General features: G+C 35.7%; 1 protein-coding gene across 9 annotated transcripts in view; it reads right to left on the bottom strand.

Annotated features, from left to right (window-relative positions):
* LOC125674960 (EF-hand calcium-binding domain-containing protein 6-like) overlaps positions 1–24,940 on the bottom strand; it is a 40,123-nt gene extending 15,183 nt beyond the window's left edge. For 6 of the 9 annotated variants that reach the window (XM_056157620.1, XM_048912361.2, XM_048912362.2 and 3 more), the window contains exons 1-9: positions 24,525–24,927; positions 21,236–21,460; positions 17,681–17,754; positions 14,879–14,976; positions 13,183–13,257; positions 11,064–11,130; positions 6,274–6,434; positions 5,395–5,529; positions 3,942–4,314 (exon numbers count right to left, since the gene is read on the bottom strand). In XM_056157620.1, the coding sequence (XP_056013595.1) occupies positions 3,942–4,314; positions 5,395–5,529; positions 6,274–6,434; positions 11,064–11,130; positions 13,183–13,257; positions 14,879–14,976; positions 17,681–17,754; positions 21,236–21,460; positions 24,525–24,774 (1,458 nt within the window). In that variant the 5' untranslated portion in view covers positions 24,775–24,927. Of the gene's footprint in view, positions 1–3,941; positions 4,315–5,394; positions 5,530–6,273; positions 6,435–11,063; positions 11,131–13,182; positions 13,258–14,878; positions 14,977–17,680; positions 17,755–21,235; positions 21,461–24,524 lie in introns of all 9 variants that reach the window. The other 3 variants (XM_056157621.1, XM_048912364.2, XM_056157622.1) reach the window with 3 other exon arrangements.
* Between the last annotated feature and the right edge of the window lie 2,339 nt (positions 24,941–27,279).

Consider the following 27,279-nt stretch of genomic DNA (forward strand, 5'->3'; position numbering starts at 1 on the left):
AAATCCTGAGCTATAGGTCAAGAAATGTACAAAACACATCATATGATTCCAAGATACGTTAGAATCCCATCACAGGGAAAAGTGACTACAAGTTAACCTTAACCATAATCTGCCCAAAACATTCAGTGCATCAGGAGAGTCCTTATACAATGTACCCAGGAGGAGTTTATACCCAAGGGGAGTTTATAACCAGGAGGAGTTTATACCCAGGAGGAGTTTATACCCAGGAAGAGTTTTTACCCAAGGGGAGTTTATACCCAGGAGGAGTTTATAACCAGGAGGAGTCTAAACCCAGGAGGATTTTATACCATGGGAAAATCTATACCAGGGGAGTTTATACCCAAGGAGAGTTTATACCCAGGAGAAGTTTATACCCAGGAGGATTTTATACCCAGGGGAAATCTATACCAGGGGAGTTTATACCCAAGGAGAGTTTATACCCAGGAGGCGTTTATAACCAGGAGGAGTCTAAACCCAAGAGGAGTTTATACCCAGGGGGAATTTATACCCAGGGGGAGTTTATACCCAGGAGGAGTTTATACATAGGAGGAGTTTATACCAGGGTAAATCTATACCAGGAGGAGTTTATAACCAGGAGGAGTCTAAACCCAGGAGGAGTTTATACCAGGAGGAGTTTATACCAATTCCTCCATAATTATACAGTACGATATACCAAGAATATAACTTAATTCACTCAATTCATTCATAATTATATATGGTATACTACCCTGTTAGGTCCTATTTATAAATAGAGGTTGCAACATCAAGCTCCTGCAGTGCAATTGGAACATCGCTCTGCCTTTACCGTAAATTCGAATTCTTTCTCAACTCGACAGAAAAGGTTGAGTAATGTTCCAATTGGCTCCGGTGAAAGCGTACACGTGTGCATGCACAAGTTGACTTTTCTCCGTGGCATCCAGTTTAACCTCGCTTATATGTTTTATGCAATGAGAAACAAAATGTATTTGACAACACAATACCCCATCCACTTTAACCTTTAGTTGAGCAATGACCTTGACCTTAAGTAGCAATTAGCAATAGTACCTTGACCTTTCACTTTACTAAGCATAACCCTCTGTCTTGCATAGTTCAAGACTTTTGAGTAAAGTTAATTAAAGTTTTCGACAAAGACAGAAAGACCAAAACCAACGTAATTGCTCAAAGCAATTCAAACAGAGAAAATATAAAATAGAATGGGGAGAAAATACCCCAAAAAATGAGTTAATTTTGAAAGGAATGGAGTCCATACTTGTGTGCGATTTAAATGCTGTGCTTGCAGTATCTAACACATTCCTGTAGATGCACGGTCAATATCAATATTCAATAAATGGTCAGACAGGGACAGTCACTAAATACTGCCCCCCAGTTGTTTATCTCAGCATAAAACTATTGATGTAAGAATTGATTGCTAAAAAGTACACGTATAATTTTTGCTGTAAAACTAAACACCCTGAGATTCCCTGCATGAGATTCCATTTTAAAATCCAATGAAAAGGACTATAGGTTTTTAATTGCAAGTATCTATAATTAATTTGTAGAATTATCTTTCTGATGCAAAAAACTCATCGGACTGGCAAACTCTATTCATGAGATGAAATACATTACAAATAACTTCAACCAACCACAGGAATCAGAAATTTTGTGTGCGTTTTTCAAGGGGTGGTATGACATATACACCTACTAATCATTATTACATACAAAATCACCAGTTCCTGTTAACTAACATAATCCAACAAGAAACCTTTGATTCAGTGCTACCGGGACATCCAGATTCAATTTAATGTTCCTGAAAACTCCTCTTATATGTACCTCATAGTGGTCAGTGACTGACCGCGTGATGGACAGGGAGGTCTTACTCCGGACGTGGGCAGACCGGGGCCGCCCCCTGTCTTCCCGTAAATCCATTGAAGTGTGACAGCGAAAATCTGTGCTGGTCGTATGCGTGCGCTGATGCATGGCTTTAGAAAATCCCACAATCTCCATCATCTTGGCAATTTGGTTGAAATCTTTGATGTAGCACGTACAGATTATCAAACTTTGATAAACGTAATCCTAATAAATCTATTGAAATCTGTCACGATCCCACCTATATAGTGTATGATAACACAAATCTCCAGATATTTCAATTCCAAAGGTGTATTCCAGCCAACTACACATTCTTAGAACATACATCCATGAAATGGTTCATGTGATCATCATGATTTATCACAGAATAGTATAGCTCTGGCCTTGATAATGATAATACCAACACGACACATCCACTCCTACCCCAACACACAAACACCGAGTTACTATGCCTAACCAAACATTGATTTCTCGCTTGAGATCGATTCAAAATTCCATAACCTGGCATTTAATGTCATATCTTCTGAAAACACTCTTCACTTTTAAAGGCCACACAGCGGGTTTTAAATGGCCCGGAACATTTGACTCGATGGTGCCTAATTTCCTTTACCTGAGTCTCGATCTTAATTTGACAGCTGACTTTATATTTACACCTGTTGCTATGATTATAGGGAAAACCCCTCTTTGATGTCACTAGCAGATAAATTGATTTTTTTAAAATAACAACTAGTCTAGAGCAATATGGATTGACACTATTTCTCAGGAATGTTGCAATGTCCTAATTTCTTCTAGAGAAATCATATAGGTTTTAAAACTTGTACTACCATTTAAATTTTCCCCAAGTCAAAAGAGTAAAAGAATTTAAATATCTTTCTTCAAGTCATTTAACTAGTATCAAGTTTCATTTTATTTATATATGCTTACAAATTGTAGGAAAATTATCATAATAGGCTTTGAAAATAGATTTTTCATCCATTTCAAAAATTACATTTTGTATTATGCAAAATACATTCAACAACAGTTTACATCATGTCTTTATTATATATACCCAGAATTATTAAAATTTCAGGACATTAAGCAAAATGAAAACCAAACACATACAAGAATACTTTTCTTCATTCAGATGTTAGAAAGATTGCAATGGAGTCTTAATATATTTTTTGTCATTGACAAATAGTGCTACATGTACATGTGTATATACTGAAAACAGAAGTTATTTCCCCTGTCATCAGCTTTTCACAAGGCTCAAGTCAAGAATTACTCTACATGCCTCCATATATATAGGTACCAATACTAATTGGAGTCACTATATAAGATACTAAAAAAATTTGTTTTTTAAGAAATTAGCTTAACACACATCATAAACAAAACATGTAGTTTGTTTTTGTTTGTTGGTAGTTATATACGTCTCATTTGAGAATTGTTCATCCATAAATGCTTTCCACAGCCTGGGAGTAAAAATGCATATTAGGCCACACTAGAGATTATGACCCCCTTGTACCGGGCCCCAGGGGAGAATATCATATGACACATTTGAAATGCATCACATGAGACGCTGCACTCTGTCAGTTGTTAATATTACAAAGTTCTGCCTTTAGCCTGTCTAATTCTAAAGATTCTTAAATACATGACAAGTATAGGAGTTTCAGGAATGCATTTTCAGGATTTCTAATTATTTCAAAGTTGGACCGGGATCAATTCCGCTAAACAGGCACACACAGTCTAGATGTCAAAAGAAAGAGAAAAACTTTGTAGAAAAAACACACAGAAAACAAAAAAGAAGTCTTTCATGCCTACTTCTTGTATCCCAATGCTCATTCTGTAGAATATCAAACATTCTTTTTCTTGAAGATTGTTTCCTACCAACCCCGTTCAGAGAAACTTTCTTCAAAATCTCCAAAAATTGAAATGATAGAGACCTCACAAGCCGTGGATGAAATGCTGTTAAAATATTAATTGTTTTCTTCCTTTGCCAAGTACCCAGTATTAGAAGAGAATGTCACACAAAACTTACAGAACGGATTCATAATACACACACATACTATAGAACGGACTCCTCACACACACTCAACCTACAGTACACACTTTTGACTCACCCTGTAATGCAGACAGTCTATGATGTTCTCTAGTTTAGGCTGGACCTTCTTTTTGCGAGCGACTCCCACTTTGACCTCTGCCGCCTCCTTCCCGCCGTCAGCCTCCGCGGGTTTTGTTTTTTCTGCGTGTTCTCCCCCCTCCGTTATCGCTCCTGTTCTGTCTTTCTCCTCGTTGCGTGCTGTGTGAGTCATCTCCTCATGCTTGATTTCTTTGCCTTGTTTTTCACTTGTGACAATGACCTCTGATTTAGGTCTGACCTTGAGGTCCACCGTGGTTTTGCTGCGGTGTGTGAAGGTTTTCGGTCGAGTTTCGATGCCCGCTCTCTTAAGGAACAGACTTGTTCTTATGGCTCCCAGACCTTCCTTGTCATATCTGTCAACAAAATCCATATACCTGGAGACGTTATACAAGTTATCTTCCTTGATACACATTTACAAAGAATCTCCATTGTTACACATTTCTTAACAATCATTTATGAAATAAATTTCATTTTTGAAATACATAATAAGGGCATGAACTGTGATGCCAGCATGCTTCATGAACGCATAACTGCGCGCTTTACGAAAAATTTGCCAGCATGAAGAGTTGCAGTTCATCCCCTCAGGTATTTTCCGAGAGATTAAGATTTCTTTAACTATTTGGTACAACTCAGAAGAATTTTGTCACTAACAGTTACACTGTGCTGCCTGTTTCATGATGGGATTCTCCATAGCTATTATTAGTTTAGCTGAGAGATTATACAAGTGCATTTTTATTTCCAAACTCCTCACTAAAGTTTTGACTTATAAGTTTATACGAAAGATTTTGACTAATTGATACATATTAAATGGAACCTGGTTGGGGGAGTTGCATGTAGCAGCGATTTCAAGATCACAATATACATATACAATGTATATAATATCAAAATTACTATGGCGCATACTATATTAAATGTGATGTATAATTCTAAAAAATGGAGACGTATGATATCAAAGAAAAATTATCATTTGACATAAATTTGACCAACAGATTTTACACATAACACTTGGTTGCGATAGTACACATGTAAATTACATCAAAATATGATGACAATTTCCCCGCGATACAACATACAAACCTAAAAGGTCTACATATCGCAGGGAAAATGTCATCATATTTTGTGGTTAATAATTAACTATCGCTACCAAGTGTTATGTGTAAAATCTATTGGTCAAATTCTTGTTAAATGATTAATTTTTTTTTTACATCGTGACATCCTTTCTTTCTTTTTACAGATTGTGATTTTACTTGGGAATTAAACCTTAACTACACTACATCTGGTTTCAAGTTTATAATGAATTTGCAGCCATCATATGATCATCATCCGATCCGACATGTCCTTAATGTAAAGGGGAGCAATTATCTCAATACAGCAAGATCATACGAATCTTGTACTGTGACTTCATCAGCTGTATTGACAGATAGACTACCTACCGTTGCCATAGTGACATAAAGTCCCCATCCTTCATGAAGATCCCTAACTGAGCATGTGCCTCTCTAAGCTGTGGAGGTACAATTCTCCCGTTGGCCTGGAAACACGCTGCGGGGAAAACCTGCTTAGCATCTTCTCTGTAACAGACAACTACGTATACAGTGGTAGTATATAACCACTCTAGAACTACATGTATAGCGTATTATTATACAAAAAAACTCACAAACCTAAAGCTCTTCAAACTTTCTTGAATGATTCACTATATCAAGATAATTTCTTACAGTTGTGTCTAAATTCATTCCTTAAATGTCATCTTCATAGGTTTTCAATTTATGTATGGATCATCACCAGAACCCACAAGTTTTCTCTCCATTACACTACATTAAACTGGGCTGAACGAAGTGTAACATATGTTTATAAAACCCATGGGTTCTGAAAATGGGACTGGACAGAAAAAAAAAATATGATTTCAATTTTTAAAAATATTATGTATGAAGGAGTTATTTACTAGACGTGTTCATTTTAGAATTTTATTCATTTGTGCACATCAATAATTACTGTATAACTCTTTTGATTTGCAAAGATTCTATTTGCATAGATATGCAATTAAAATTGAGCCATTCCTAGCAAAAATGACCCATATCTTATCCAACAATGTTTTTCAAAAAATATCATAATGAAAAAATGTGACGTAATTTTTCTTGCATACTTGTAAAGAAAAAGGTCACGATTACCAATCACGAGTTGGTTGTCATCTTTGATTGACTGTAATATTTTAACGATAATTAATATTGCTCTAATATTTTGACACATATATATATAAAGCAGTACAGAGTATGAATGAATGAACATGATTGACATATTTTTACAACGTTACTCACATATTGCGTATTTTGTCCTTGAACAGTGTGTCTGAGTAGGGTGCAGACAGGAAAGGGTTGGTGACTATGGTGTCTGTCCGTTTGAGATTGGCTTCGGGATTATGCCTCATTTTCTCCATTTCCAGTTTTTGTAATGGGCTGACCCATTCCTTTTGTACTGTCTGAAAATACATTTTATCCCCGCATATATTTACATTTTTAATGTTTTTGTTATCTTTACTAATTGTATTGATACCCATTTCTTCACGAATGTACTGCAGTTGTGAACAATGCATGTATAAATCTTAACAAAATCAATATAGCATGCCTATTTCAATGACTGGGAATTCAAACAGAAATAATAGAATGTAATTATAAAAAATAAATTTCAATTTTGAAGTACATGAGGGTATGAACTGCGACACTTCACACCGTAAATTTTTTGTGAAGCACTCAAACGCGTTTCATGACGTACGTATCACCGACGTGCAGTGTCACAGTTCATGCCCTCGTGTATTTCAAAAATCAAAAATCATTTCTTAATTATACAACAACACAAATTCTGTATGTTATAAAAGAGTCCATCCCTAGGTAACAATACTATTTTCATTTGTAATAAAACAATCCATTAGATCTGAACAACAAGACTACTGTTCATCAACATTCAATTATTAACTAATTAAATATAATTATCACCTAGCTGTGGTGAAACAATTGATTCTATCAAATTTAACAACATCATGACTACTTTTAAGAGTACCTTATATTTGTGGTGGTAAGAAAACATTGTGAGTTTGAAAGCATTTAATTACGCAGATTATTGATGCTGATCGATAGACATAAACAGCATTAATTTTGTAATTGCATGTGCATGTATTTTGTATAATTTTTTTGGTGGTTATGATAGATAATGTGCTCTGAAAATCACGATCATACATTGATATTTTTAAACTAGACATGCTTGATACCAGAACTTTTCCTCAGGGATTAAACTGGATTTATAATACTGTTGAGAGGAAATAAACTTTGATGCTAAAAAATCACTATGGACATCATTTACTTGCCCATCTAATAAATTAATATCATTTTTGTAAACTTTATTTTGTATATTAATTTATATATATAAATACGACTTTCAATTTTGTCAGAATTCTCAGGTTTTAATGAAATAGATGTACTAAGTTCATCTAGATTCATACATGCTTATAAATGTTTACATCTGCAGCTCGTTCGTATTATATTGGATCATTAAAATCATGTAAAGACATCAAAGGGGAAAAAAACATCGTAAATGTAAATATCCGGTAATCCAGCTAACCTTATTACAAGCAAAAAAAAAAAAACCGTAGAAAAAAATGGGCGGGACCTGACATTACAATGTATGTCATGTGACTGTGATAGACAGCAGCTTAATTATAGGCTCAGATGATTTTACACCTTCTGCATTATCCTGATTCTCTGGTATCATGTTCTCACACACACCAGCTCAATTAATCAACAGCAGCAGCAGACATTGAGTATCAATCTAATTCACAGCAGCTGCAATAAAATCTCTGCTCTCCTAGCTGACCAAGCTGACCATTAGCTATAACCATTAAGGCAAGCAACCACACCTGTACATTACAATCTTATTAGTCTATGATTATGAATTACAGCTATAACTTTATTGAGGTATTCTTGCTTTTTTTCTTGTATTAATGTAATGATATCAATTTTAAAACCCTGGACAACTATTCTGAATCGTATCTTTATGAAACTCCACATGAAAATTGAGCAAAAAAAATATTGAAATAAAATGAAAAAGACCCTGATCATAATTTACAAAGTCGTTCATGATCGATATCTACTTGATACAAAGCAGGGTACACATAGCTGGGAACACATTAAGCAGGGTATAAACTGGTCCTATAGTTTTAGTTGTTTGACTAGTCTACTACACAACATCAAACATTCAGGATACTGTGAAGTTAAGATAATCACAAACAGCTCATTACAAGTCAGTACAGAACTGAGTACCAAGCTAGGAGGACCAGATAAAACAACATCAAAAAGAAAGGGAGAATTCGAATGTCACATACACACACAGTATGCTAATTATAACAGAAGCAGAAACATTCTGGAGGTTCTAGGATTACAAAATTTACACAAGCTGAAGTTATGTAAGCTAGGTAACAAAACTTTCACATGCTGAAGTTCATCGTTGCTATATAGCCATGGTTATGCGAGTCCAGTAGTACCTGCCTTACCTCATTTGATGTAGTGTAAATGGAGACAATAGACGTGGTTTGCGATGATGGCTGAAGTTAAGTTCTGAGGTTGTAAGGTCACAAAACTTACACCAACTGAATTTTTAAAAGTCCTGATGTAATTGTAAGGTCACAAAACTTACACAAACTGAATTTAAGTTCTGAGGTTGTAAGGTCACAATTAAAACTTACACTTGTAAGCTGAAGTTAAGTCCTGAGGTTGCAAGATTACAAAACTTACACAAGCTGAAGTCCTGAGGTTCTTGGATCATAAAACTTATACACAAGCTGAAGTCCTGAGGTTCTTGGATCATAAAACGTACACCAGCTGAAGTCATGTGATTCTTGGATTATAAAACTTACACTAGCTGAAGTCCTGAGGTTCTTGGATTATAAAACTTATACACAAGCTGAAGTCCTGAGGTTGTTGGATTATAAAACTTACACCAGCTGAAGTCCTGAGGTTGTTGGATTATAAAACTCACACCAGTTGAAGTCCTGAGGTTGTTGGATTATAAAACTTACACAAGCTGAAGTTCTGAGGTTCTTGGATCATAAAACTTACACCAGCTGAAGTCCTGAGGTTGTTGGATTATAAAACTCACACCAACTGAAGTCCTGAGGTTGTTGGATTATAAAACTTATACAAGTTGAAGTCCTGAGGTTGTTGGATTATAAAACTTACACCAGCTGAAGTCCTGGGGTTGTTGGATTATAAACTTCATACCAGCTGAAGTCCTGAGGTTGTTGGATTATAAAACTTACACCAGCTGAAGTCCTGAGGTTGTTGGATTATAAAACTTACACCAGCTGAAGTCCTGAGGTTGTTGGATTATAAACTTCATACCAGCTGAAGTCCTGAGGTTGTTGGATTATAAAACTTACACCAGCTGAAGTCCTGAGGTTGTTGGATTATAAAACTTACATGATCTCTCTTTTAATATCTAAGTCTCATGTTTTGCTGTATGTACAATGTTGCTTGATTTGATTAAGAGGATGCTAACCTTTGTTTATGACTTTGCAGTCGAGGCAACCCCTTTGAAACTTTGAAAATAAATTATTTGCTTGAACCTGGTAAATTCTATGAAAGTTTCTTTCCATGCCTCACCTTCAAAACTAAATAAACTGTAGATAATATAGTATGATTCACCAGGAAGTTTGACCACTGTAGGGTAAAATGTTCATTAGAGACAACATTGCTCACATAAAACAGGGATGTTGGAGTTGTGCATTGGCATATTGAATTGTATACTAGATTCCATTAATTTCTAATTCTATTAAGGAAGTGACATCATGCAACAACATCAAAGTGAGACTCCATCACCTAGGTAACACAAAACTTCCCAGGGTTCCACACTTACCAGGCGAGGTAACCGTCCTCTTGTTCTCACCTAATACATGCAGAGAGTGTTATAAATGCTAAAGAATGGTGCATTCAAGCTTTCATTCATGGAATTCTTGTGGATTTGTTTTAAATGTTCACTATTTGCCTCACAGTAACGTACAATGCATGCTCATGACAAAGATTGGTGTGCACTTTTCAATTGTTTACATACCATTTTGTAAGACTTTTCTATGAGTGCAAGAAAACATAAAACAGATCAGACATGAAAACATACATTTTCTTATGTCTAACCCAGCTGTCACAAATATAATACATGAGAAGTCAAGAGCAACCACCAATGGTATAATTAACTAAAATTTAGAAAAGTCTTTTAGAACTACACTATAAAAGTGTATGATTCTTTTTGATACATCAGTTTGAATTTATTTGCCATGAACTCAGTATGAGTCCATGCAGGCCTATAAAACATTTGGCCTGAGATTCATTTCTCATCAAGAGTAGAGCCCGGTAGTCAATCCATTTGAGCATAATTGTCAATCTAACGAGCCTCCTGTGACATCATGTGTAGAACGATGCTTGCAAGTTTACATTATGATGTCACAATTAACTCACGATTCTTGTGGTATTTTTAGGGTTGATCATTTCAGCAAATTCATAATCAAGAGCAGAACTAGTAAATTAAATGTAGTCAATATTCCTTAATCCTAAATCTCTACTGCCCCAACACTTACTCTGCATGGTCTATAATCTTATCATTTCTGTAAAGGTACGTCATACTTACAGTCGTACTATGACATCACAATCGAAATCTTTGAGAGTCATCTACAATAGCTTAAGTGACTCAAAACCCAGTGCATTAGCCAATTAAAATGCAGATTTATAACGAAGCATTTGTTTTAGAATCTAGCCTTACTAATATACATTAGCTTTGGGTCACTCTAAACACTATAGCCAGGAGTACATATAAGCTGAATACATAATGTACCTATATCCAGGACAGGCGATTAGACATTCAATAGAATACCAACAGAACAGGGAATTCTGGGAATTAGTCTACTTCACAATGGTGTTCTATTCAGTTTCATGGCAGGTAATAATAATAAGATCTCTAAGAGCTAAATGTCCAACTCACAATAAGATGAGAGTACGATGCTGAATACTAAGCTTGTTATAGATATTCAGATAAATAATGAGCTGTGTCTATGTACCAATGTGCTTACCTCATTGTCCTTAAAACAGGCAACAAAACTGTCAAAGGAAATGCTCTCCCTCCCCTCTAGGTTCTTTCTGGTTAATGGAAAACATGTCAGACTAAAATTACACCTCAACCTGTTTTACAGCACTCTAAAATAAAGCTGTAAACTTTAGCCCTGTCATACATGTAGTTACATGTATATATAGTTAGGCCAAAACAGATTAATCAATAGTTTCTCAGGCCCCGTCGCATCTGTTGAAAAGGTACCGCATGGATTTGTTTTGTTTTTTTATATTTGAATTTTTGGCCCGAGAATCTATTTATTTATTTATTTATTTTTTTGCTTTATAACTACATGATATTTTCCGCGCTAGTCTGCTAATTCAATAACTCTGCTGATAAAATGAACATGCACTGATCTACTAATCCAATAACATACATGTATATACTTTTTTGTGATATAATGTTTACTTAATTGATTCTATGTTTAATTAATTAATTGTAGGGAGACGTGTGGAATATTTGACTGTGTCCGTATATTTTACTCACCCTTTGAGGAAGTATCTGTGATTCAGTACTTTTTTATGTTGAGGAATTCATTGTTTGGTTGTATCTGTGATTCAGTATTTTTGTATGTTGAGGAATTCGTTGTTCGATTGTATCTGTGATTCAGTATTTCTGTATGTTGAGGAATTCATTGTTCGATTGTATCTGTGATTCAGTATTTCTGTATGTTGAAGAATTCGTTGTTCGATTGTATCTGTGATTCAGTATTTCTGTATGTTGAGGAATTCATTGTTCGATTGTATCTGTGATTCAGTATTTCTGTATGTTGAAGAATTCGTTGTTCGATTGTATCTGTGATTCAGTATTTCTGTATGTTGAGGAATTCGTTGTTCGATTGTATCTGTGATTCAGTATTTCTGTATGTTGAGGAATTCATTGTTTGATTGTATCTGTGATTCAGTATTTCTGTATGTTGAGGAATTCGTTGTTCGATTGTATCTGTGATTCAGTATTTCTGTATGTTGAGGAATTCATTGTTCGATTGTATCTGTGATTCAGTATTTCTGTATGTTGAGGAATTCATTGTTCGATTGTATCTGTGATTCAGTATTTCTGTATGTTGAGGAATTCGTTGTTTGATTGTATCTATGATTCAGTATTTCTGTATGTTGAGGAATTCATTGTTTGATTGTATCTATGATTCAGTATTTCTGTATGTTGAGGAATTCGTTGTTCGATTGTATCTGTGATTCAGTATTTGTGTATGTTGAGGAATTCGTTGTTCGATTGTATCTATGATTCAGTATTTCTGTATGTTGAGGAATCTGTTGTTTGGTTGTATCTGTGATTCAGTATTTTTGTATGTTTACAGAGTAACAGGAAGGGAGAAAATGCAACAGACCAGACCAGGATTCGAACCTAGTGGCCAGTTAGCTCAGTTGATAGAGCACCTGACTAGAGATTCAAGGGACCTGGGTTTGAATCCCAGTCTGCATGGTCCATTACATTTTCTCCCTTCCTGTTAAAACAGTTTACCTTTAAGGAATTCATTGTTTGATTGTATCTGATTATTTTGTATATATTTACAGTTTACCCTTTGAGGAATCCGTTGTTTGTGACAGTTATCTAATTTTGTATGTTTGTATTTACAGAGCACACCCTTTGAGGAATTTGTTGTTTGTGACGGTTGTTTGTATTAACAGAACTCACCCTTTGAGGAATTTGTTGTTTGTGACGGTTGTTTGTATTTACAGAGCTCACCCTTTGAGGAATTTGTTGTTTGTGACGGTTATTTGTATTTACAGAGCTCACCCTTTGAGGAATTTGTTGTTTGTATCTACAGAGCTCACACTTTGAGGAATTTGTTGTTTGTGACGGTTGTTTGTATTTACAGAGCTCACACTTTGTGGAATTTGTTGTTTGTATTTACAGAGCTCACACTTTGAGGAATTTGTTGTTTGTGACGGTTGTTTGTATTTACAGAGATCACCCTTTGAGGAATTTGTTGTTTGTGACGGTTGTTTGTATTTACAGAGATCACCCTTTGAGGAATTTGTTGTTTGTGACGGTTGTTTGTATTTACAGAGATCACCCTTTGAGGAATTTGTTGTTTGTGACAGGTGTTTGTATTTACTTACCCTTTGAGGAATTTGTTGAACTGTTCCTGCGTGAGGTAGCCCACCAAACTGTAGAGGATTCTCAGCAAGGCCTCCCTATGTCCAAAAATCAGAAAAACATAATAAACAAGAAATGTTTGTAAAACACATATGCCCCCATGGTGCAAAATTGAAAAGGGTTATAAACATGCATCATTCTAATTGATAGTAGTGCCAAACCAATTCAAAATATTGAGCAGACAATATCTTCCTATGTCCAGAGTGGGATCTGACAATGTGACCTGAAAATCAATAGGGATCATCTACTTTCTATGCTGTACCAATGTACCAAGTTTGGTGTCAATCAAGCAAATAATTCTTAAAATATATAGGAGATAGTATGTTCCTATATCCAGTATGACCCTTGACCTTTGACCATGTGACCTCAAAATCAATAGGGATCATCTACGCTTTGCGATGTACCATTCTACCAAGTTTGATATCTCTCAAGCAAAGGGTTCTCAAGATATTGAGCAGACAGTATATTCCTATGTTCAGTTTGACCTTTGCCCATGTGACCTCAAAATCAATAGGGGCCATCTACGCCTTGAGATGTACCATTCTACCAAGTTTGATATCTCTCAACCAAAGGGTTCTCAAGATATTGAGCAGACAATATATTTCTATGTCTAGTTTGACCCTTGACTTTTGACTATGTGACCTCAAAATCAATAGGGGTCATTTACTCTTTGGCATGTACCAGTGTACCAAGTTTGATGTTTGTCAAGCAAAGAGTTCTCAAGATATTGAGCGGACAGTGTCTTCTTATGTCCAAAGTAGATTGACTCTTGACTTTTAACCTGAAAAACACTAGGGGTCCTCTTCTACTTATAACCAACCCACAAATGAAATATCATTCCGATCAAGTGAATGGTTCTCAAGATATTGAGCAGACAATATGTGGTCTACCAACCAACCGACCGACAGGTTCAAAGCAATATGCCCCTATTCTTTGAAAGAGGGGGGAGGGGGGGGCATAAATATTGTATTACAGGACTACAAGAGTAAACGATTGAATTATAGGTCTATAAAATGGCATTTCCAGTGAGGAATACATGTGGACAGAACTATCATACATTTCCTGTTTGTATTCATCACAATCAGAAGGTCATGAACTTCACTCATACTGGGTCAATTACCATGCAGCTTTGTGTAAAAAAGTGAAAATCGTGGATCAATTGGAAGAGAACTAAAAACCATAGTTCTGGACACAGATGATGCTGGTACAAGAAACCGGAGTGTACGCTTAAATTTTAACTTCAAATGCAAGATTTTTTTTATTGGTTATCCAAACCCCGATTCTAAACCACGGTTTTGACAATGAATTCCCCTTAGCTAATAATGTATACAAAACAATCGAATTTCACTTTTACAATTTCAACACAGATTGGTTGGAAAGAGCTGAAAAAATTGTTCTCAGCAGGGTCTATATCAAACACTACACAATCAATCAATATATTTTTTTTGAGAGGGGGGGGGGGGTAATGTTACCTTAAATGACACCTTTCCCTGCTGAGAAATTTATCCTTTTTTGGGGATGGGAGGTATTGTTACATTGATACAACCCTTTCCCTGATGGGAAATTTATCCTTTTAGGGGGTGGGAGGTAATGTTACATTGATACAGCCCTTTCTCTGTTGGGAAATTTATTCTTTTAGGGGGTGGGAGGTAATGTTACCTTGATACGACCCCTTTCCCTGTTGGGTCGTTGGCCTTGAACATGTGCCTTAGTCCATAAAATCCTGTGTTCAGTTTCTCCTTGATCTTCTCTGTCACCTGAAAGGTCAATTAAGTTTAGATGATAGATTTAAACATATCATTTATATGTATGAAAAACCGTACATGTTCATTATTAAATCCATGCCAGAGATCATGATAAAACAAGAGTAACGCAAACAGTATATAATACACCCATGACAATGCTTACATCGGGTGTTTTTCACTTTCTTTGCATTGTATGAATAAAGGGTCTTAGCCTAAACTGTGACAAGACATTGATAGACAAACCAAGAGTTTTGTTTGTAAAATATTTCCCCATATTTGACCAAGTTCAACAACCTGTAAATAGTTAAAACATAAAAAAAAATTAAAAATTGTTAAGAATCAAAATCCTTACACTATACACATCTTCAAGTTACAGTCCACTCCACTTATATTGAAGTCGGTTATATTGAAATATCTGTTATATTGAAGTTGAAATAAATCCCCCAGTAGCAATATTTGTGTAGTTCAGCATTGGTTATATTGAACTTTGGATATAATGAACAATTCAGGTCGGTCCCCTGGATTTCATTATATCCGGAGTAGACTGTATTTACAAAGACCCTAGCTTCTAAACTGTGAGAGGAGTTAAAAGGACATACCGTGCCCTAAATTTAATATATTTCCTCAAAACAGACTAAGTTCAACAACCTGTAATTGTTTAAAAAATTGAAGAAAATCAAAATCCTTGCCACATGCACATCTTCCATACCCATACAAATACTCTGTAAAGTAATATAAGAAGGTTCTCATTTGAAAACTGTGGAAGGAAAAATAAAAGACAACTCCTGTACTCTCTATGCAATATTTCCTAAAAACTAAGTTTAACACCCTGTAATTTTCTTTTAAAAAATTCAAGAAAATCAAAATCCTTGCCATATGCACATCTTCAATACCCATACAAAACAAAATGGTTCGCACTTGAAAATTATGGGAGGAGTTAACCGGACAAATTATCTACCTTCCATATACCGATAATTTTCAAATAAAGGGGCAAAACTCCTGCAAGAGAGGTCAAAATGGATCAAAATTGCAACATGATCTAGAGTTATCCACAAAGAGGCTACATAGCAAGTTTCAGCTTGATATGTGACAGAGAAATGAAATTAGAAACAGAAAACCCCGGACAGACGGACGGACATACAGACATCACTGTACCATCATATGTCCCGTCTAAAGATGGATGTATAAAAAAATTTGACGCAACATACATTACAGTGGCAGATCTAATGGGGGAAGGGGGAGAGAGACGAGAACCCATATGGTACCCACCCATCCCCACCATTTTGGTTGAATTTGTGCCATGGGGGGGGGGGGGCTGCAGGCTCCCCTTGGGGGGGGGGGGGGGGGGCATAAAAAGGTTAATCATCATGAGTTGTAATTTCGCCTTTACATTTGATAGACTAACCCGATATTTCCACTACTTTGGGGTGTGTTAATGCCTTTATACACACTTCTTTACAATGTGTATTGATGTAAAATGTGAAACACTGCAGTTTATTTGCTTTCATCATTCAGCTGTGGTACTAATACCATTTTCAAAGCAAAATGAAGGACCTGGTGTATCATGATAAATAATTGTTACTTAAGGTTTTTTTATCTTCTGTTATTTCACAACAGAAGTTCGTTAATAATTTGACAATTTTATTTTTCCCTACTTTTTCCAAATTTTCAGTGTCATAATTGGCCCCAATCTCTAAAATTAGTGCAGGTTCTCTGTTAACACACAGGTGTTTTTGATTAATATATATATGTTTTCTTGAATTTGATATTCTTATTGAATAACCCAACAATGGAATTATAGCATTAGACTCTTTACAAGCACACACCAGTCAGGAATAAGCAGCCCAAAATAGGATCAATACCCGAGAGAGTTATTTAAACCCAATGAAAGACTCCTACCGTTTTTGTTTACATTTTGAAATTGTAAATATCTATATTGGGTTTGTGTTATTACCAGTTAAAGGAGAGAAAATACGGGGAACAATTCGTTCCATTCTGTTGATTTTCATATAAAGAAATTTCATAAGATTTAGATGAACTTACAAGTTGAAGTAAAAGTTCACAGAAAAATATCACTTTCAAAAGTGTGACTGGCATATGCAATATTTTCGCTACAGAAACTTAAATACTATTCGATAATAGTTAACTTTCACATCGGTTTATATATGTGGTGTGTGTGTGTGTGTGTGAGGGGGGGGGGGGAGGTGTCAACTTATCTCTTCACTACATCGCTGTGTCAGTGATGGTGAGAGGAGCCAACTCATCTCTTAAAAGAATTGTTGAGTGTCAGTGATCATCAGTTTGATGCGTTTGTGAACTTATCATATCACCTCTTTAGTTGTGCTTGGTATATTGGGTTGGGGGTTGAGGAGTTCATAAATTAGATATGTATGTATTTATGGGTGGGTTGGTCAGTGTCGACTCACATCTTTGATTGTGCGCTATGATGTGTGTGTTGTGGCAGCGGGGGGGGGGGGGGGGGGGGGGAGGGGGGGGGGGGGAGGGGGGGGGGGGGGAGGGGGGGGGAAGAGGAGGTCATAAATTTCATGTATGTGTATCCATGGGTGGGTTAATTGGTCAGTGTTGACTCACCTCTTTAGCTGTGCCCTGTGTGTGTGGGGGGGGAAGGGGGGGGGGGGGGGGGGAGGGTCGAGAGGTCATAAATTTGATGTGTATGTATTTATGATTTATGGGTGGTTGGTCAGTATCGACTCACCTCTTCAGTTGTGTGGGGTGCGGCAGATGCTGACTCCTGTCGAACTCGTGATTTGTGAGGCCCCTGAACATACTCTGAAAATCAAAACCGCTTATTACGTGTCAAGCAAATTAAAAACATGTTTCAATCTCACAATTCTATCTATATATACATGTTACCAATAAGAAATTTTGAGATAGATTTAAAATGAGTTATGATAAGTGTATATTATTTAAATCTGTGTTTTCTTACTTGATAGGAACTGCATGAAGATAAACTTAACAAGTAGATTTAAAAATGGAATAATAAAGCTACAATTTACAAGTCCTTGCATTATTTCCCTCATTATAGCACAACAGAGTACTAGTAAGGTCTAGAAGTATTGCCCTATGATGACAAAGCTGTCTTAAGAGTGATAACACAGCACAGAGTCCTATAGACTTAATTATTGCCATCATGATAGCAAAACAGGCCTAGAATTGTTGCCCTATGATAAAACTGTACATAATCCTTGAATGATTGCCCTATGATAACACTGTGCACAGAGTCCTAGACTTATTGCCCTATGATAAATAAGAGTCCTAGACTTTATATAGTGCCCTATGATAATTAACAGAGTCCTAGACTTATTGCCCTATGATAACAGAGTCCTAGACTTTATATAGTGCCCTATGATAATTGTGTCTTATAGACTTATTGCCCGGGGGTACAGAGATCTATTAATCAGTTTCAGCACTACTGCTGCTTTTCTTGCATGCTGTGCTTGCTGATTTCGGATACTAGTTATTCTGACCTTATCATGCTTCATAAACTGCTGCCACTGCAAGTAAATTATGCTACCAGAACTAAGCCTTGATGAAAGCTATGGAAAGTATAGGTCAATGTTGATTGCATTACACTAGTTAACAATTGCTCATTTTACTATATGCACTTAACATTGATTTGTCCAATTCCAATTTGAAACTAAATAATAATTTAGTAAATTGTATTTTACAATGTATTTGATTATGATTTGTAATTTACCTGATGCTTTGCCTGAATAAACATAATAATGATAATAATCTAACAAAATGTCACCTTATTTCATTCTTTGTTGACATGTTACACAACAAGCATGGTCAGAATGCTTAGAAATGCTTAAATCTGCGTTAAATGCCGATACTTGATAGCGCTTACATGAATGCTAGTTTGCTGGTTTTATTATCAGATACGGGTTTCCATTTTGTACATGTGAGTATATAATAATAAACTTTCTTAAGTTGGAATTAACATGCAATTCAGCAAGTAGATCCGCAAAATACTTGCATAAATATTGCATGTGCACAGTCGATTGTAACATTGAAATCTCACCCCGAGAAGACCGAGGCATATTATTATGAGATTGACCATGGTTTTTCTCGGGGTGAAAATTTTGAATGTTAAAATTAACTTAGGCCTACATGCAATATTTGTTTTATCATAATGAATGTTATATAAACAACAAAGCAGAAAAACTAATGTGATCAATCACCTTCATGCGATGTTTTATGTACCAATGCAAGAATTCGCATTTCTTACAAACGCTCAAACGACGTCGTCTAACAATCTACGGTGAGCCGTGCGGACATAAATGTTACGCATGTAGTAATTTTTATATCATTTTTATATTTCATTCTGATTGGTCGAAAAGCATTTGAAAAAACATAAGATTTCCCTCTGAGATTACGTTCCAGGTGATAGTGTCTCTTCCAACGGGTGATATTACTTGACAACGGGTAATGTTACTCGACAACGGTTGATATTATGTAAATTTTGCATGCTGTTGAAGGTAACATTGAAAAATTTTACCCCGAGAAAACCATTGTTAACCGAGGCGTAGCCGAGGTTGACAATGGTTTGTCGAAGGGTGAAAATATTCAATGTTACCCTCAACTATTATGTAATATTTGTTTTATTATACTGAATATTATTTAAACAACAAAGTAGAAAAATTTGCATCTAAATTGACATTTGATTAATCACAATATAATGATTTGTTTGGTATATCCATGCAGCGCTATTCGCGTTTTTATTACAAACGCTCAAATTAACATAAATTTCAAATAATTGAAAATATCTTCAATTATTTGAAGATATCATCAACTCATTTGATGCGCGCAACAATTGAATTAAAGATCTCTTCAAATAATTAATGATATCTTCAATTCTGAATCAGCCGAATTGATGCGCGCTTTAATTGAATTAATGATATCTTCAAATGAATTTATGATATCAACAATTGAATTGATGAGCGCTACCATTCCATTCCATTGAAGAGAGCAATAATTGATATAATGTGTGCATTAAATCAATTGATGAGAGCAATAATTGAATTGATGCGCGCATTAATTCATTTGATGAGAGCAATAATTGATTTAATGCACGCATTAATTCAATTATTGCTCTCTTCAATTGAATTAATGATATCTTTAATTCATTTGAAGAGAGCAATAATTCTTTTAGAGAGAGCAACTATATAATTAAAGATATCTTCAATTCAACATATCCACAATTGAATTAATGATATCTTTAATTGAATTGTTGCTCTCTTTAAAAGATTTGATGCGCGCATTAATTCCTTATACAAAAGCATTGTAAATGATTTAAAGATATCTTCGATTAAATTAAAGAGATCATCAAATTATTTATACCGAGCTCTAAATTAATTATTGCGAGCAATATTTCGACTAAATCGATGCTATCATCAAATGGATTGAAGAGAGCAATAATTGAATTAATGAGCGCATTAATTCATTTGATGAGAGCAATAATTGAATTGAAGCGCGCATTTAATTCATTTGATGAGAGCAATAAATGATTTAATGCACGCATTAATTCAATTAAAGCGAGCAATAATTGAATTGATGATATCTTCAAATAATTGAAGATATTTTCAATTACTTGAGTTTATGTTAATTTGGCGCTCCATACAAACGACGTCGTCTAACAATTTACGGCGAATCGTACGCACATAAATTTGATGCATGGAATAGTTTTTATGATATCACCCGTTGTCAAGTAAAGTTACCCGTTGCTAGATACCATCACCCTGGAATGCGTGCTTTCTATTCTCAAAGGGAAATATTATGTGGTTTATTTTTTTATGCTAAGCTTCTAGACCAATCAGATTTGAGTATTTTAGATTCATGAAAGTATATAATAAAACTGTTTAACATTGCAATATAAACCGTTGTAATGCATTGAATTAAACAACATGATAATATAACAATGCAATACGGTATAGTGTAATTAACATTGTATGCTTGTCTTATTGAACCACCACCATCAAACTCAAGGATTAGAAATAACAAATGCATATCTCTATGACAAACTGGAATCGATATACATGTATATATAATGTTTATCCACTTCAAATTCTACCGCCTCCCCTGTTATTTCACAAGTTTACCACGGTTACTGAAAATGAAAGGCTGGATTATTGATATTACATAATGTATAAATGGGTTAGGAGATATATATATATATAAATATTTTCTGTAAGTTAATCGCAGCGCCACACTATCAGCTGATCAGATGTATATTTCACACAAAAGAAACCTGAATCTTCCTCGTTAATCGCGTCCAGCACGATGTTCAGCGGCGGAAGTTTAATGATTTCTACGTGTGTCTGGCAATTTGAGCCCTGGGGTATGGGCTTTGTTTTGTCCTCCACTGGCGGCAATATCACAGGTTTCTTTTTCTTGTGAACCGATTTTTTGCGAACAAGTCCAAATTTTTCAGCTGCTGAGTGACGATACTTAAACGGGGGAAAGAATTCGGTCACTGAAATACCACAGAATCAAATAAAGACCCACAAGGAAACATTTAACTGTCTATTCTGCTGTACATTTCAAAGAAATATTAAATTATCATAATTAGAAGCAGAGACAAATGTGATAATAAGTACAAGCTTCCAGACACACAATACATTATGGATTGTACATATTGAGCAACAATTTCTCACGGATGACTGACGCAGATGCTGTGTGGCCTTCTAACGGATGAGTGACGCAGACCACGCCGGTGGAACTTCACCAATTCACAAATATTTTCTTTCTTTTGTATGTCCACCTACTGTTTGTCTTTCATTTAAAATTTATGTTAATGAAATAAGTCTAAAGAAATATCCTCACGTTTTTCAGAAATCTCCATAGTTTGACAAAGTGTGTATTAAAGGTATCTTATTAAATATTTTAAAAGTTGAATTCTCTTTAGAAAAGTACATGTATCAAGGTCGAGATTAATTGCACCAGCTACATGTATATGAATTTGTGGAACCTGATTCTGTTATCAGTCAAGGAAATCTCGGATTATCGCGTTTGATATCTTGACCAAACCCCACTAAAGTGGAGACCAAGCCACAGGTAAATTTTCCGTCCAAAAGGAGGGGATGGAGTGAAGAGCCCAACAGTTTTGGGCACTCTTAGCTCTTACAAGTTTATTGTTATTCCGAATTTCCAAAATTTCGGCTTGAGCATTACTGAAGAGACATTAGTCGAAATGCGCATCTGGTGCACCAAAATTGGTACCGTATACGTTTTACATGACAAAAATATGACAATTTGTTCTCAAAATTGTTCAACCAAAGGGAAGGGGTGAACCCTTGTATTCATCCCTCTGGATCCGCCACTGTTACATTAATAAGTTTTGGAAGTTGCCGAGCGATTGATTGGTTGGTTGATTGATTGATTGATTGATTGATTGTATATTGTTTAACGTCCCTCTCGAGAATTTGTCAGTCATATCCCGCAATCGGAACATCAAGCGGAAAACAATAAAAAGAGGAAAATAAAATTTGAAAATTTTCAAATCGTGTCCATGCCGCCTTTAATATTTTTTTCATGCAATATTCTAAGATGTAATATCATGGTTATAATACTATTTAACTCTTGGCTGTTGAGAGTCTAAATTGGATTCAGATCAATTTTGACATGTAATGCATGATAATTACTGTATTTAAAAAAGAAATAATTAAAGGTACATCCCTGGAGCTCTGAGTTGCATGTACAAGTAATTAATATTCATTGGATACGAATACTAAATAGAAATTAGATCTTAGGGTTTCTTTGTTAGATGTTTCTTTTGTCAGCCCACCTCTGTGTGTGTGTGTGGGGGGGGGGGGTATTGTTGTCGTGTTGTGTACAATTGTACATCTATATATAAATATAATACTACCCTATGCTCAGTGTTACGGATATAAACTTGTTATGAAAAATAATTGAGTAACATGATAATTTTAAGGGGTTCCTTTTTAATTCTTAACACATGCTGCCCCCCTCCTTGTGTCGTCCATTTTTTCCCCACTGCATGTATATAGTTTACTTAACGCCAGGATTACCCACCCCACCCCCATTTAAACTTATAGCACCCCGGGGCAGGACCCCATGGCCAGACCCTTCCGCAAAATTTTAAATCTTCGGATGCGTGTATTTGATTCTCACAACCCACAGGTAACATCTACCATATTGGGTATGACGTTATATCTTATCGATTCATCTAACTGGCGATTGTCCTGTGCAATATTTAACAATGTGGCGTTCAGTGTACATGTGTTTTATCTTATCGACGGTTATCAGTATTGGGCCGGGTAACTATCGAGTTCGCCTTTATCATGCGCGTCAGCCGATGACAGCTCCCCCTATTGTTTGATGACATACATACCTCGACTTTGAATTTCAATGATTCTGCAAAAATTCGGAGCATATTCAAGGGTGCATTTTTAACCTTAGAGCGACACTGCTTAACAATGAGTTGGAATAAATTTTTTCCATGTGCCAAAATGAAACCATAAAATGATACATTATTTTTTTTGATATACACACAAACACAGGTCGATTAAATCTCTACCATTGCCTTATGTATGAAATTCATGCATTATTTATGAGATACAAAGAGAGAAATTGCTCGTATACACTGAACCCTATTTATCTCGGAGCAATGTCCTGTATATTCCGATAGGGAGTTCTCCAGCTATATATTATTAGGAACAGAAAATCAATTGGAAAATACTTTGTGTATTAGAAGAATAGAATAGAATTGAAAAGAGCAGAATAGAGAAAAATTAATAAAAAGGAATGGAGAAGAAAAAAGATGGAATAGAAAGTAATGAAATAGAGGAGAATGGAAGGTGTATGTATCCTCGTCGGTTTTCATAAATTATTTTGGTTTCAAGCAGCATGTGAAGCATTTGGGGGACAGAGACTGTTATTTTCTTCTCATGATAAGGAAACCTCTCTCTCTCTCTCTCTCTCTCTCTCTCTCTCTCTCTTCTTAAATTTATATATCCCATTTCCATTCTCAATTACCGTGTAACATGTGACAGCGTGGCGAGAATTCCATCGTCATCAAAAGCAAGGTTTTTGACTTGCCTAAATGGTCGAACGGTATATATAGCGCGCTGGTCAAATTTGATTCCGCAGGTCGTGAGTTCAACCCCAGGCAGGGGCCGAATTGGGTATCCATAAATATTTTTCTGTGCTTTATATACATAATATGCATATACATGCTTCACTTTAAAGTAAAAGTATTAACTTACTATTAATTGCGGATATTCAAATATATATCTAGACTTTTGCATGATCTGTTCAAAATATATTTATACATGTAAGTATATTGCATTATTTTAAAGAAACAATGTTTATTTCACAGATCAGAGAAATTACGAGACTCTCTCTCTCTCTCTCTCTCTCTCTCTCTCTCTCTCTCTCTCTCTCTCGCCTTGTCGCCTTGTGTAAGGATGAAGTCTCAATTAAATAACTTTTTATTATAATCTGATATCATCCGACCCTTGTAAGAGAGCATGGACTGATAGAAAACCCAAACAGAAAACAAGATATCAATACTTTACCTGGCGGCCATTGGAGAATTCGCTCCGGGGCGCTTGCTCTGTTTGCGCTTTTGGGGGACAAACCATTTGTCCCAGATGGTGGGACCTGGAGGGACATATTCCCGACCCCATGTCGCAGGCCACTTGCAGATCCAAGAATTGCTAAGTCCTGTCGATCGTTCAACCTGGACATGGGGTGCTGGATCACAGGAAGGTTGGGGAAGCGTCTTGGCCCCGCGGAGACACGGGGAACGGCCGCTGAAGTAGCCATTTCCTGTCCACTACTGTTATATCCGGTCTGTGATCGCTAACGTCTGTAGGTATGATCGGGATTAAACAAATAGACCCGCCACCCGGACGTGTTTACATGTCACCGTTTTAAATCCCGGGAAATAAGACGTCCGCCATTTTAGTGTACATAATCTCCATGGGTAACCACCTGATCCGTCGGGTCCTTCACGGTTCATAGAATGTGGACAGACCGTGTCTTTAAAAGGTGTATTCCTTAGATAAATATTGGTGTTTTCTATTTAAACCCCCGGCCCAATCTAAAATATTCGGGGCTGAATAACAGCTATTTAAAATTCATTCTCGATCCTAGACATGAAGAAAGGCCGACAGGTCAGGAATGGGAGATAGGAAAACAGAAAAATCAGTCAATATGATGAAATAGTGACTTTGTCAATTATACGCTAATTTAGATATCGGGTCAGTTTCCCCACACATGGAGTAAATCTTGATCTAACACCTCATACACAGGCCAGGGGCAACACCTAATCAACATTTATACATACACATATGTTCAATAAATAATACACATTTACCTATATATTCGTTATATAATTAACATTTACTTATGTATTCAATAGATAATTAACATATACATATGTATTCAATAGATAATTAATATTTACATATGTATTTAATATATCAACATTTACATATGTATTCAATAGATTATTAACATTTACATATGTATTCAATAGATAATTAACATATACATATGTATTCAATAGATTATTAACATTTACATATGTATTCAATAGATTATTAACATTTACATATGTATTCAATAAATTATTAACATTTACATATGCATTCAATTTCAGTTTAGTCTACATGAAATGATAACACCTTTATTTATCCCCCGGATATAGTTATAATATAACTATGTGTTATAGTTAAAGCCTACAATTATATGTTTTATTCATTACCAAAAAAATTACAAACGCCCACAAAAAGCAAAACATACATATGTAGACGTTATATGTTCATTATCTAAATGAAAAAGAACCCAATCTCTTATTGGCACAATTTCGTTAGCTTCCTGGGGCTTTGCCCCCTGCACCCCCATCAGTGCAAAGCTTCAAGGCAACCCCAGCCTTCTACCCCACCCCCCACCCCCACCCCCGTTATGAAATTCCTGGATCCGCCACTGTACGTATTCAATAGATTATTAACATTTACATATGTATTCAATAGATTATTAACATTTACATTTGTATTCAATAAATTATTAATATTTACATATATACATGTACGTATTCTAAAGGTACCATCCATATATTCGCAAATACATACTACATATTGTATATACATGTATGTGTATGGATCTTGATAAATAAATAGAGTACGTCTACTTTTCCGGTGGGAATTCCGACAAAATCGAATGTGAAATGTATATATAAAAAGATAATCATTTTTTTTTAAATATATCAAGACAGACGTATGAACGGCATGCTGACATGTTTTTCAAAAGCTGACTAACGTACTTCATGAATATGCCGCTCTGAAATAGAGCTGATTAACGTACTTCATGAATATGCCGCTGTGAAATAGAGCTGATTAACGTACTTCATGAATATGCCGATGTGAGATAGAGCTGATTAACGTACTTCATGAATATGCCGATGTGAAATGTCGCAGTCCATGCCCACATGTATTTTCAAAGCTGAAATTTATATCTTAAATATTTACATTTTCAGTGTATTTGCTTGGTATTTTTACAGTTTGTAATAATGGCCACCTCCCCATGAATGCGTTGCAGCCGTATACAATACGCGTATGAATCTTTATAAATATAGAGCGTCTACTATTTTATCGACCGCGAATTCCGATAAAATGAATTTAAAATTTAAATATAACAAATAAATTTCAGTTTTGAAAATACATGAGGGTATGAACTGCAACGCTTTGAGTACGCTTAGTGACGTAGCACAGAGGTTGACCCGAAACTCCTCGTAGCCGTTAATAAAACCTTTATCTATAATTAATAGGAGTTTCGGGTCAAAACGGATTAAACCCCTGTGTGAAGTATGCGCACGTTTCACACCCTCACGTCCTTTTTAAAAATGTAATTGATTTACAAATGAATGCTAAAGGTCTTTTTCAACGTCAAACTCACCACTAGGTTATATGGTAGCACTATGTTTGGTCACAAACACTTTCTCCACAGCTTATACTTTCAGTTGTTCGTGTAAAAGGACATAAAAGTTAAATTCTTGGTATTGGGCGGGGTTTTTTTTTAGGGGGGGGGGGGGTATTTGTTTTTCGCATCTTACTTTACGTCCCACTAGAAATTGTTCATCAGCTTTAAATACCACAAACTTTAACAATTGCATGGCAGTAAAGACCGTAACACTGAGGGTTCTTTAACGTGCCAACGCCAGTCGTGACATGGGACTTCTGTTTAGAACTGATCCTATCCGAAAGACCCGTAACTTTCATTTCTAACGACGGACGCTTGGCGAAAAAACAAAACGGGTCTCCGGACTTA

The sequence above is a fragment of the Ostrea edulis genome, chromosome 3 (assembly GCF_947568905.1).
Source record: "Ostrea edulis chromosome 3, xbOstEdul1.1, whole genome shotgun sequence".
NCBI classification, from domain to species: domain Eukaryota; kingdom Metazoa; phylum Mollusca; class Bivalvia; order Ostreida; family Ostreidae; genus Ostrea; species Ostrea edulis.